Source organism: Dipodomys ordii, unplaced genomic scaffold (genome assembly GCF_000151885.1).
Source record: "Dipodomys ordii isolate 6190 unplaced genomic scaffold, Dord_2.0 Scaffold1, whole genome shotgun sequence".
Taxonomy (NCBI): Eukaryota; Metazoa; Chordata; class Mammalia; order Rodentia; family Heteromyidae; genus Dipodomys; species Dipodomys ordii.
The window spans coordinates 23,221,318-23,235,540 of NW_012267217.1; the positions used below are offsets into that span (position 1 = coordinate 23,221,318).

Below are 14,223 nucleotides of genomic sequence, written 5' to 3' on the forward strand. Positions count from 1 at the left end.
CAAAAGCTCCCTTCTTAAGAACAATCCACTCAATCATTGTGAAAACTGGTAGAGGGAATATGTTTTCCCTTCTACCTTTAATTACACCGAAACCGCCTCCAGGGAACTTTGGCAAGTCTGAGAAATGGCAGCAGAGTGTTGCTAGGTTTCTTCACTGGCAAAGGGGTGCAGTTGAGTAGATACAGTACAAACATTCTGGGGCCACTCAGTACAGTGAGGCTGTAATGATGGGTCTGAAATGATGGGTCTCTTTCCATGTTTCCAGTCTCATCCCCCCAGCGCATGCGCCTCACTCTAGAACAGTTGTAAAACCAACACTCACTTCTCTGATGTTGCTGGAACAAGGTCCTCACACACATCATCAGCCCCAGCCGAGGGCACCACATTGTATGTCCACATGAGTCACCAGGCTGGCAGAGCCACACTTGCTCCACTCCAAAATCCTTGACTCATCTGTTATCACACCCACCATTGATGCAAGCACCTTTCTCCAGGTGGCCCGGAGCGGTTTACGAGCTGCTGGCTCATTCTTCATCATGTCACTTGGAGGAAGAATAAAAGGTGGGGAGCAGAGGCATCTGGATTTTATCAGGAAACTGAGGCACAACAAGCCCTAGAGCAAAATATATAGTCATGAATGAGTCAGACACTACTGTGGGTCAATGGAGAGCCAAAATGAGCTGTTCTAGATTCTGAATTTGTTTTCTTGCCCCTAAATGTCATGCAGCGGTTTGGATACAGCAGACTCAAGCCAGGTGAGCTTAAGGAAATACTGTGTTGGTATAACCAATTTCACATCTCTCATTCCATCACTGACTCTTGCCCAGTTGATGAATTTGATTGACTTCCCTCTTATTTTTTACTTTAGAGGCCCCCAAAGCTCCTGTACTCCTGACTGCTCCCAATTCTGATGATTACCTCATTAAGTGACTCTCTATCCTTGATTGTTTCCTCATTTTTGATGCCTATATATGAGGCTTTTGATAGGATATTAAATGTCTAATATATATATATATATATATGTATACACACATACACATACACACACATATATGTATATATATACACATTATATATATTATATATTATCTATCTATCTATATATATATATATATATATTCTGGGGTACTGGGGTTGAATTCAACATCATGCTTACTGAGTCATGCCTCCAATTCTGTTTATTTAATGGTTCTTTTGAGATCATGAGATAGGGTCACATTTCTGCCTGGACATGCATGCACCTAGGCACAATCTGCCTATATTAGACTTCCTATTATAACTAATATAAAAGGCACATGCCACCATGTGCTTTTACTATTTGTGGGGAAGGGGTCTTATGAACTGCCCAGACTATAATCCTGCCAATCTCAGCCTCCCAAATAGCTAGGATTATAGGTGTGAGTCATCACTCACGGTTTCATGGCTGAAGATCCTCAGCTAAGTTTGGGGGCCAAATCAAAATATCTACATGTCTAAGTAGCTGCAGTAAAGTGGCTCTATTAAAATAACTACCTCTGATGAATAGAAAATAGAGATGTCACCTGCCTGGGGCACCTGACTTCAGTTCTCTTTTGTGTGGATTTGCCTTCTGTTCTGCTATATTTTGTGCATGGCTCATCAGAAGACGCACAAACACCAGGACTGCTTTTTGTCCTGCTGTTCCAAGCAGGGGCTCTGTAGGTGTCACAGATGAAGCACACAGAAGCCAAGCAGGACGTTAATGGCATGACCACATGTTTTCACCTCCCCATAAGGCAGCCTGGCTAGCATCCATCCTTTCCCCAACCTCTTTTCTACCCCCATCCACCCACCAGCTCTTGTTGGGTCAGAAAATGTAATTCTTTGATGGTGCCAGACAGACAGATGATGCTGGAAAGAAGAAAGAAAAAAAAAGCAAAAGCAGAATTCTAAATTAAGCATCAGGCTCATTTATAAAAATAAATAGCCACTGCCTAGCAACATGCTCACAGCTCAGCTCATCCTCCATGGTGAAATTTTTGTGTCTGGAGTGAAGGACGTCACTGCATTCAGGAGGCCCCATCCCTGGGCCCCTCCCAGGCATAGTACCCTGGAGAAGGCTGACAGTAGACTTTGCTCCTCATTTAACACCAACCAAAGGCCGGCCCCAAAGAGCAGAAGGGAGCTAGAGCTTCCCAAACTTCAATGAAGCCCTTGAACACCCACAGGCTCTTGGACATAACTACCTACCTAGGCCAACACAGCTGAAATTTCTAGAGTTAAACCTTAAAGAATGAAATAACTACCTCCAAAGAATAGTCCAGTAAGCATGTTCTTCTCCTTAACACCATGTTCACCATTGGATGCCCAGTAGTCATCTTAGCATACTGCATGCAGCTAGCTCTCAAGAAGGAAGAAAACTGGAGGGAAGAATGGATAAGTGAATGGATGGATGGATGGATGGATAGATGGATGGATAGATGGATGGATGGATGGATGCTGTTGCATCCCATTATACAGCTTCCCAACTTGCCACCTTAAATGGAATGAGCTCCAGACTCCAAAGAGACAGATTCTTTTTTCTCTTAATTATGATATGTACTAAAAAGATTATGTCATCTGGGTTGGATTCTTAAATCTGAATCTGCAGCTGAGAATACGGATTTAAGAATACAGATTCTTATTTCCCAGCATCTGTGGTCTGACAATCCCAATGTGGAGAGCAGAGGGCATTGGATATGCTTTTGGTAACAATTGTTAGTGATCCTGACCCTTCTCTTGTTTTCTAGACACTTCTTTTTTTTTGCGGGGGGGGAGAGATCTGGTTGTGGAGCCTGAACTCTGGGCCTGGGCGCTGTCCCTCAGCTCTTCAGCTCAAGGCTAGAGCTCTACCACATGAGCCACAGTGCCACTTCCGGCTTTTTGCTTTTTGCTTATGTGGTGCTGAGGAATTGAACCCAGCGCCTCATGCATGCGAGGTAAGCACTCTACCACTGAGCCACCTTCCTAGCCCCTTTCTAGACACTTCTAATAATAAGGTGTTGCCATGAGGAAATGTTCATCATCCCTGGTGGTGAAGGAAATGCAAATAAAGACAACTCTGAGATACCACCTTACCCCAGTCAGAATGTCCCACATCCACAAATCAGCCAACGACAAATGCTGGAGGGGATGTGGAGAAAGAGGAACCCTATTACACTGCTGGTGGGAATGTACACTTATACAACCACTTTGGAAAGCAGTCTGGAGGGTCCTTAGAAAGCTAAAGATTGACCTCCCTTACGACCGAGTCATACCACTTCTAAGCATCTACCCTGAACAACAGGAACCAATATACAAGGACACGTGCACCTCCATGTTTATTGCAGCACTGTTCACAATAGCTAGGATATGGAAACAACCCAGATGCCCCACGACAGATGAATGGATCCAAAAATTGTGGTATCTATACACAATGGAATATTATGCAGCCATTAGAAATGACAAAATAATGGCATTTGCAGGGAAATGGATGGAGCTAGAAGGAATCATGTTGAGCGAGGTAAGCCAAGAGCGAAGAGACAAACGGTACATGGTCTCCCTGATAAGTGGATGCTAAATCCAAAATGTTAGGTGATACGACAAAACTAACAGGACTTAAGAAACAAAGAACTCCTGCTCATCTGGTTGAACCACTACTAAATATCCCCATGCTGCTGATCACATGTATGGTGTATAACATGTGAACACTGTTATATATTACAGACTGTGATAGACAATTTGCTCCAGGAAAATTAGAATGAACTTGTGACTTAGAAATTATGTAATCACTTAATCACAATCAAAAAAAAAAAAAAAGAACTTCGGGGAAGGGGGGAAAACAATGGAGGGGCTAACAATGTTCAAGAGGAAGTGTACTCATTACCTCACTCATGTAACTGTAACCCTCTGTATAGTATCTTTACAATAAAAAATTAAAAAAAAATAATAAGGTGTTGCTAAACAGAAATGGTACAGGACAAAAGAGCATATGATCTTTTGGTCTTAGTCTTGTGGATGGGACACACAAGAAGTGGAGCCCGTGATGTTCCACAGACGCTCAACAGGAGACATGTATCAAGAATGGGCCATGGTATAGAAGACTCAGTCCTGCCATCAGCCCTTCAAGGTATTAAACAATCACCAAAGGTTGAAGTGATTCTAAACAGCCTTTAGAATACTGCCGGTACGATCATTTTGAAACCTATTAGGTTCCTAATGAGGACAGAGGAGACATTGTGACTCCTAGGAACAGTTGCTCCTGTGGAATCCCATATGTTCCCTAGGGATCAAAGAGTGGTCACGGATAGCATGTCAAAATCATTTTAGAGCCAGATCCTTTTGGCTACAACATTAAATACATCTGAGAAATTGGCCTGCATTTAAAAGTCTGTATTCAAGCATCCTTGTCTGCCCTGTGCAGGCCAGAAACAATAGAACTACATTTGTGTCCATGAAAAGATAATTAAACTCAAATGTACAAGAATATATTGCAGGTTTATTTTTGGAATTAATAAGGTGTAGGGGACAAATACCACTAAATAACAGCAACAAAACAATAGTAATAATAAAAATGCAATAGCATCCAGCTTCATCTAATACTTGAGAGAAATGAGTTCTTCTAGACTTCTTGCTTATTTCCATCCATAGCCTCCCACTGCACCAAAGTCTGGTGTTGGAACTTTTTAGGAAGAGACTTGATTTAGTATACAACCCAGTGGAGTCAACACGATCAAGCCACTTCCAAATGCAGTGATAACTCCTTGGTGTAGCTAAGAAAGCCTTCCCCAGAGAAGGCAAACAGGGAATACAACTGTAGGCCTCTGCTCCAACCTGGTGAGGATGCAGTATACTCCATGGGTTCCCTAATGCTCCCCACCCAAGACTTCCTTCTACTTTGGGCGTGGCTGTTCTGTGAGGATCTTCAAAGAGAAGTTACAAGGAGATTTTTTTGGGGGGGGTGTTCGGTCGTGGGGCCTGAAATCTGGGCCTGGGCGTTGTCCCTCAGCTCTTCAGCTCAAGGCTAGCGCTCTACCACTTGAGTCACAGTGCCACTTCCAGCTTTCTCTGCTTATGTGATGCTGAGGAATCGAACCCAGGGCCTCATGCATACAAGGCAAGCGCCCTACCACTGAGCCACCTTCCCAGCCCCTACAGGGAGATTTTTGAAAGTAAAGTCCAAGACTCACTTCTGTGATCTTAACTGCTTCAACACTCAGTTCCCTTGCCCATAAAACAGGGAGAATGGAAGACACGCTTCCTGTCCTTCAAGATTGTGTCAGTACCAAGGGGGAAAAAGCCTCTTAATCTGCAAGCTGTTGTTCTATGTAACAATGTTTTATAAATTATAAAGGCATGCAGTGAGAATTTTGCTTCAGATGTCAAGAATCTTCATGATGCCTGGTTCTCAGTTCTATAGGTTTTATTTTATGTTAGATATAATCCTAATTTTTTTTATGGAGACTTCTAGCCAGTTACTTAGCTCTGGATATCAATACTTCTAAGATTATCAATGCTATTTCTAGAAATGATTCTCCCTCAAAAAGAACTAGAATTTGAGAATGTACAAAGAACCTTTGGGTTCATCCCTTCTTTTTGCACATGCGGGCACAGAGGCAAGAAGATTATTCATGTGTCTACTTGTCAATATTCGCTCACCCGTCCTTAATTCTTCTTATAGCTTGGCCTTGTACCTTCTCCAGTGGGTCTTTGAGCTTCATAGCTCAATCCAAATTCTGAAGCTGGAACTTCACCTTCTACTGGACATCATCACTCCAGTATTAAGGCCTTTAGACTCTAGGGTTTATACCAACCACTGCCCCACCCCTACCCTTAGCTTCTTAAACCCTTGTTTTCGAATTAAATTATGGCATAATTTCCTTGGTTCACCAGCTTTCAGACAATACACTGTGGGACTTTTCAGCCTCCATCATTACATAAGCCAATGCCCTCATATTTCTAGATATTTGTATATAAATTGATTTAATCGTTAATCAATCAATTGGCAGATGATATATAGTTATCTAGGTAGGTAGGTAGGTAGATAGATAGATAGATAGATAGATAGATAATTGATCCTCTTTGCTTCCCTCCTTCCACATTTCCCCATATTTGAGTGAATATTACTTGAGCTAGGAATTTTATTTAAGATGTGGGTAATCATAGATGATTGAGGGCAAGTGGCTATTAAAGAAGGGCGGTTACCGGAATGGGCATTCCAAAGGGATCAGAAGGCCTCAATTCAGTAGTTTATAACTTTAGAATTTACCTTTTAGTTCTGAAATCTATCTATCTATCTATCTATCTATCTATCTATCTATCTATCTATCTATCTATACTTCACTTTATAGTTGTATTCATTTTCATGGCCAAAAATGACATTATATTCACGCAAAGATTTACACACCTAATGTAGGTTATCCAGTTGTTTTAGAGGAATGTGTTCGGAAGGAAATTAGGATTCTTTGAACCGACAGTCCTCTTACCAGTCGCTCTGCTTCCTTTCAGGAAATGACCTTACATTTACTCCTGGAGATAATTCCCTGTTCTTACCACCACACATACCTACCCACATGAAGCCACCGGTATCTTACCTCTCTCGTTTCAACATGAACAACCCAGATGAAGAAGGGCCTTTCATTTTACCTGTACTAGGTAAACCCTACCTGTGCTAAGCCATAGGTAACACCCATCCTGGTTTGTTTAGACTCAAAACTTGGTTTGTTCTTGGCACACAAGACTTTCAATGCAGAAATTGAAAATGTTCCAAGCAGGCTGAGTCAAATTGGTCGTGCCCTCTCACCAGGGGCTTTTCCAAGCAAGTAACAACAAATCATGATTGAGATAAAAATAGTACCAAATTGCTATGTGAGCTTGGGGATCAGGAAAAAAAACTGCAATGAATGGATGAATGAAATGGTGTGATTTGTCTTTAATGGAAAAAAAATATCCATGAATAAAGTGGGAAAACCTGAGGGGAGGATCTTCTAGTACCTAGGTGAGCTGAAGAGCAGAAAAGCCACATTAAGCAATGATTTAATCATTAAATGCAACAGATGCAATTGTTGACCTCAAGTGACTTTAAAAAAAATTAAAGATAAGCTCGTTTTCGACATGACAACTTGTACTTCTCATTGTTGCAACAGGTCCACCTGTATCCTTAAATGACTTGTTTTTCCCCATCTCTTCCACAAGTTATACTGACATCAAATATAGTGAAAGCAGGGGTTATACTGTGGGGGAGGGACATACAAAGAAACAAAGAGATAATCTCATAAATGCGTTAGAAACAAATGCATGGAAGAAAAACAAACATTAGAATACATATCTAAGGGTTCATTTTCCTAACGTCACATTATCTGACCTTTTCCGCTTCACTCATACATATACTAGATATTGCAAATAAGGGAAACCATGGGACCTATGTTTCTTTGGGCCTGGCTTACTTCACTTAATATAATTTTTTCCAAGTTTTTCCATTTCTTAACAAATGTGGCAATGTCATTCTTTCTGATGGAGGCATAGAATTCCATTGTGTATATATACCACATTTTCTTGATCCATTCATCTACTGAGGGGCATCTGGGTTGGTTCCAGATCTTAGCTATGGTAAATAATGCTGCAATAAACATAATTGTGCTGGTAGTTTTAGTGTGGTCTTGTTTGTAAACATTTGGGTAAATGTCCAAAAGTGGGATTGCTGGCTCATAGGGGAGTTCTATGTGAAGTCTTTTGAGGAACCTCCATACTGCTTTCCAAAGTGGTTGAACAAGTTTACATTCCCACCAACAATGAAGTAAGGTTCCTTTCTGTCCACATCCCCTCCAGCATCTGTTGTTGTTAGAGTTCTTGATTTTTGCCAGTTCTAACTGGGGTGAGGTGATATCTCAATGTTGTTTTGATTTGCATTTCTTTTATGGCTAGGGATGTTGAGCATTTCTTCATGTGTCTATTGGCCATCCTTCTTTCTTCTTCAGAAAAGTTTCTCTTTAAGTCTTTCGCCCACTTATTTATTGGGAAGTTGTTTCTTTGAGGATTTGTTGTTGGGGGATTTAATTTTTTGAGTTCCAAGTATATTTTAGATATGAGACCCTTGTCTGTTGTATGGCTAGTGAAGCTCTTCTCCCAATCCATGGGTTTTCTATTGATCTTGCTAGCTATGTCCTTTGAACAGAGCTTTCTGGCTTGGTTGTTTAAATACTGACGAGAAAACAGAAAAGATTTACATTCAGAAAATTTCCTCTCCAAATGTTACCTGCCATATATTGGACAATAATGGACCTTAAGCAAACAATACTGAAAAAGATGCCTTGTTTTGCTCACGATTTTGTTCCTCTTGCTTAGCTCTATTCCTCCCTTTGCAAATTAGGTAATTGAAGATTCATTACATAATTTAGTAAGGAAATGGACTTTCCCCCTTCACATTTTAATTTTAATTGTCAAAATTATTTTTTACAATAAATGAGAAGTCATCCTTTGAAAAGAAATTAAAGATATTGCCAACAATGTAATAACTCAAAATTTCCAATTGAAAATTTAGCTGAACTTGGACTGGTGGTGTAGCTCAAGTGGTAAAGTGCCAACTGTGAGTGAAGACTCAAGTGAGAATATGAGGCCATGAGTTCTAGTCCTGGTATGAACATACATACACATACACGTGCGCGCTCGCACACACGTGCGCGCGCACACACACACACACACACACACACACACACACACACCACACCACACCACACCACAAAATTTAGTTTTCTTTAAATAATGGAAGAGCTTAAGCCAACATAGGCCATAATTCTCCATGGATACAGTGATGTGGGTTGTAAAGCCTTGGTTGGTAATGAAATGGATGGGAGTGTTGGCGGCTGGGGTTTAAATCCAAACCCTGCTACTTATAGGTAACAGTATTCATTAACTTAATCTCTCCTTAGTTTCTCATCTTTATAGCCAGTGTTAAATTCATACTATCAGTTTTTATATGTAAAAATTGCTTTGAAAGACTGATGAGCTCACAACAATCATTTTAAAATGTCAATGTCTGCCGCTCCCCTCCTAACATAGGTAGCTTTGCTATTTTTCTTATGTAGCATAACTTCTAGTTGAGATAGTTGAACTAAATGAATTTGGCAACTGTGATACGTCGAGTCACTAATAGCTCGTCAGCATCCTTTCCTGAGCTGATTAGACCCCTTGAGCAATAGCTCAAGTCTACATTTTTTCCTGAGTCGATTGTCCTGTATCCCCAGCCTGACACATGTTCCGATATTTTCCCTGGGCTACTCTCTCATCCTATTGGGTGACCATCACAAAGCCTGACAGGAGAACAAATAACACACAGCCAAGCCAAGCAAAGCTTATCTCTTTTTCTTTCTTTCTTTCTTTCTTTCTTTCTTTCTTTCTTTCTTTCTTTCTTTCTTTCTTTCTTTCCTTCCTTCCTTCCTTCCTTTCTTTCTTCCTTTCCTTTCCTTTCCTTCTTCTTTCCCTCCCTCCCTCCCTTCCTCTCTGTCTCTTTCTTTCTTCCTTTCTTTTTTTCCTTCCTTTCTCCCTTCCTCCCTCCCACCCTCCCTCCCTCCCTCCCTCCCTCCCTCCCTTCCTTCCTTCCTCTCTCTCTTTTTTCTTTCTTTCTTTCTTTCCTTCCTTCCTTCCTTCCTTCTTTTTTCCTTCTTGTAGTATTGGGTTTGAACTCAGAGCCCTGTGATTGCTCAGTTTGCTTGCTCACAGTTGGTACTCTATCACTTGAGCTGTGATTCTAGTCCTGTTTAGTGCTGATTGTTTTAGAGACAAAAATCTCATAAACTATTCTGCCCAGGATAGCTTCAAACTAAGACCCTCTGGATCCTGGCTTCCTGAGCAGCTAGGATTATAAGTACAAACGCACAGCTGAGCCTCCCATTTTCTAATCACAGAACCCTGGACAGCAGAAACATGATCCCCCAGTTGCTTAAAAAGATGTCTCATCCACTCTTTAACACCAAGTATTTCCCTGTCACTTTGTACCCTTGTTCCTCCCATGGGTATAAGGAAAAAGTCTGTGTAACTCAGTTAACAAGTCAATCAATCAGAAGACATGAATCGTTAGGAAAACAAGGAGTGCCTTCTTTACAGAAAGTTGTTTGTAATAAACTACTTTCTGCTGCTAAGCAACTCTGATGCTGCCTCTTCCACAAGTACAGCCAAACAGAACCCCTGATTGTCTACGGATATTAAGAAGAGGCTCTGATGAGTCAGAAAGTTCCAGAGAAAGTTTTACTCAGCTTCGAGTGCGTGTAGAATATTGCATAAGGACTGGGGCCAGGCCCGGATTGTGTTGTATGATACACGTAGTGTTTTACTCATTCTTGGGGATTTGACACTTGTTTGGGGAGCTAGCCATAAAGAACTGGGTTGTTCATTCATTGCTGAAGGAGTCATGGTGTGGGAGACTGTCTCCCTGGCTCACTGGAGTAGACTAGTAATTAAACTGGTGGTTAGATGTTAACACCAAGCTAAGGGAGGTACAGTGGAACTCCCTAGAAGTGAGAGGCGGATTAGATGTTGCAACTGTCAAATCCGATAGCACAGTCATGCTGAGGAAATGAAGTGAATTGTGAGCCAGCCAATGAGAACAGCTGGAGAGTGGGACTACTTACCACTACCCAATCTCCTGACTCTGTCTGAAGAAGGAGGGCAAGAACAAAGCCAGCCCCATAATTCCTTTCACCAGGTTTACCACACTGGGCTACACCTCCTACAGTTGAAAACAAGGTGGATGGCAGGAGGGAAACTCTTTGGTGTAATTTTCCTAACCTCTAATTATATATTTCCCTTAATAAGTAAAGGTTGCTATTTCAGCCAAGCCTATCAGCTCACTTAGCAATGTTTGGAAGGAAAATGGGGAGATTTCCCAAAAGAGTGAATGTTTTCTTTATAACTTTTGCATCCTTTTGATACTGAAAAAAATCCATTTAATTTAAAATGCCAATCTCTGGGTTGACATAAATCTGTATTCCTAATTTGTTGAGAGGCAGTGATCAGGAGGATCATGATTCAAGAGTGGCCTGAGCAAAATGCTCATGAGACCTCCACTTCAAACCCAACAAATAAAAGTTGGTCATCGTGATACATGCCAATCATCCAACCTGCATGAGAAGCCTAAATTGGAAGTTCTTCATCCAAGAAAGCCTAAACATAAACATAAGACCCTATTTTTTTTAATAACAAAAGTGAAAAAGAGCTTGGGGTATGCTTTGACTAAACATAAAGCCCATAGTTGTCTCCCCAAAAAGATAAAGGGGAGAAAAGGAGTGGGGTGGGGGGGTGGGGGTGGAAAGCTAAGTCTGAAATTGGGACTCAAACTCTGTACCTGATATGCTTTTGCTTATTTGCTATTGCTCTGCCAAGTGAGCCGTGCCTCCAATCCCTCCATTTATACTTCTATTTTCACTGAGAAATTAAGATAGTGTTTTATTTAAGTAAGCTGTGTTTCCCATGTTTATAGTGCCAGATTTCGTCACCCTTCCCATCTTTTCATGTTCCATCAATAGAGTGTTGGCTTGGCCCATACGACTTCCTCCCCTTCTGAAGAGATTTTATCTTGCCAATCTGAACTCCTGGTTCACATGTTCAGAGTTACCTTCAGAGTAACCTGAAAATCCCCTGAGTCCCAGAAGTTAGACCCAGGTAATGTAAATTTTCTGCTAGCTGGTCCTAGGAGGGTAGAGATCACTCACTTATTTACTAATTTGTCTAATAATCTCTTTTGGATCAACTAATATGTGACTTTGATCCTAATAATATCCCTTATCTAAACAGCTAGGATATAAAGGAAGCAAATACACAAGAAAGGTTACCAAACTCAACCAGCAAACAATAATGATGTAATTAGTAAATATCATCAAGAAAAGATTTAGAACCAGGCACCAGTGGCTCATGCCTGTAATCCTAGCTACTCAGGAAGCTGAGATGTGAGGATCATGATTTGAAGTTAGCCCAAGAAGTCCATGAAACTCTATCTCTAAAGCAACCAGCAAGAATCTAGAGGAATTGCTCAAGAGCCTCAGCTGTAAGCAAGCAAGCAAATTGAGACAGTGCAAGACCCTGAGTTCAAACACCAGCACTGCCAATTTAAAAAAAAAAAAAAAAAGGACATTAGGTGGAAAGGTTGACATGGAGGTGCATACTTATTATTCCAGGTACTCAGGAGTCAGTGATTGGGAAGATATCAGTTCAAGGCCAGTTCTGGCAACAAAGTATAAGATCTTATCTGAAAAATAGCTAAAAACAAAGCAACAGCCATTTTTAAAAAGTTAGGGGTGTCACTCAATTGTCAGAGCACCTAGCAGGCTTGCGTTCAAATCCCAGAACTGTTCTTCCCTCACCTCCACCCCAAAAAAGAAAGAAAAAGAATAAAAATTGATAGATACTAATAAATAAAGCATGAACTTTGAGCAAGGATTGGCAAATGATGGCTTGCTACCTGCTTCTGTAAATTAACTTTTATTAAAACATAAAACACATTCATCTGTTGACTGCCCATGGCTGTTTTCACACCAACAGCAGAGTTAAAGAGTTACTATAGAAACTACCTCACATACATCCCCTAAAATATTTACTGTGTGATCCTTTATAGATTCATAATGTCAATCTACAATCAATTAAATTATGAAGTTACTAAAACTTAGAAGAAACTGCAAGAAATGTGGAAGTAAAACCATAAGATGTTTGAATATTACTGTTTGGACAATGTTTTGATTCCCTTTGGCTTTTTGCTTTCTTCCCTGCTTCTAATCGCAGAACACATCACTGAGACCTAAGATGCCTCTTACAATTCTGCCAGGTCCCTTCCTGCTGTATGGTCTTACTCTCCACCTTCACTTCCTCACCTGGACTACAGGGGACTCTCCAGCAGGGTTGGAACAATGGAGAAGCTTTAAGAATAGCAAAGATCACTTTTGCAAGCTCACCATACTCTCTCTCCTACTGGAGGACAAAATCTCCTCAAACCCATAAGATAAACTGGGTTATGTAACTGTGTTGGTGTCAGCCTTGTTACCTAGAAAACACTGAACTTCATTTTGCTTCATGGTTTCCATCTGCAAACACAAATCACATGACCTGGGATTGTGCTAGGAAGAGATGCCCAAAGGTGAAGCAGAGCTTCTGGTGGGAGCTCTTTGCAAGTTGATTGTGAGAAAGGTTTCTTTGAAACTAGTAAAGCAACAGCAAACCACTAGAAGAAAAAGATGGAAATACGCTTTATCTAGGAAAATGGAAGAAATCACCTCCAAACTGATGCAAATGTTGGAGAGGAAAAGAGCAATGGACCTCAGTAGGGCAGTTGCTAGAAGCAATGGCCATAAATGGACCCCATCCCCCACTCCAGCAGCCCAGGAGCTCTACCCTGAAGCTGTGCTTGATCCTGGAAAGGCAGAAATAGAAAAGACCTTTCCTATAGAGTTTCTGTTTTCCCAATGTTCTACATATTCAGCAAAACACTACTTACACAGGGAGATACAGTTTTCAAGATCTACCCTATCATGTATTCAATGCAATATATGTTAAGTTTTATCTTCATTTAAATGTCTATCTAATCCCCTTCTAATCAATGGGTTTCCCTACTGTGCCCATGAGCAACTATACTCTCATTACCAATTATATAACAGTCCCCATATTTATATGCAATAAGATTAATGTATGCAAATATGGATATTCATGTACATCGTAATCATAAATACAGCCAAATTAAAACTGGCTTTATCTGTCATTCTCTAGTAACTGTTATCTCTACATATTTATAAGGCACAGATAATCACTCAAATGCCACATGTCTTTGGAATCACTAAAAATAGGATTAAATTGTATGTGTCAGACTTTTCATGTTAAATATATTTTACTACTTTAGGATTCATTAAAAAATGGTAAAGCAGGTATAGAAAAGTGACAACAGTTACTTATCAGAATATTGGTTCACCCAAATAATCTTATATTCTAAGTTTAATAACAGAGTTTATGATTTGTGGTTTATCCTTTAGGAACAATTAGCAATGGTTATTACTGGATTCATGAATTCATTGTGCAGTTGGAAGTTGTGCCATTAAAAATATTAGCATTTCTTATCCAAGTGCTGATGGCTCACGCCTGTAATCCAAGCTACTCAGGAGGCTGAGATCTGAGGATCACAGTTCAGAGACAGTCTGGGCAGGAAAGTCTCTGAGACTCTTATCTCCAATTAACCACCAGAAAACTAGAAGTGATGCTATGGCTCAAGTGGTA

General features: G+C 40.6%; 1 protein-coding gene across 1 annotated transcript in view; it reads right to left on the reverse strand.

Moving 5' to 3' along the window:
- Nucleotides 1-361: 361 nt before the first annotated feature.
- Smim2 (small integral membrane protein 2) overlaps nucleotides 362-14,223 on the reverse strand; it is a 37,434-nt gene continuing 23,572 nt past the window's right edge. The window contains 5 exon segments of the mRNA XM_013010862.1: nucleotides 362-613; nucleotides 1,513-1,610; nucleotides 1,613-1,701; nucleotides 1,703-1,758; nucleotides 1,760-1,816. Coding sequence (XP_012866316.1) covers nucleotides 362-613; nucleotides 1,513-1,610; nucleotides 1,613-1,701; nucleotides 1,703-1,758; nucleotides 1,760-1,816 — 552 coding nt within the window.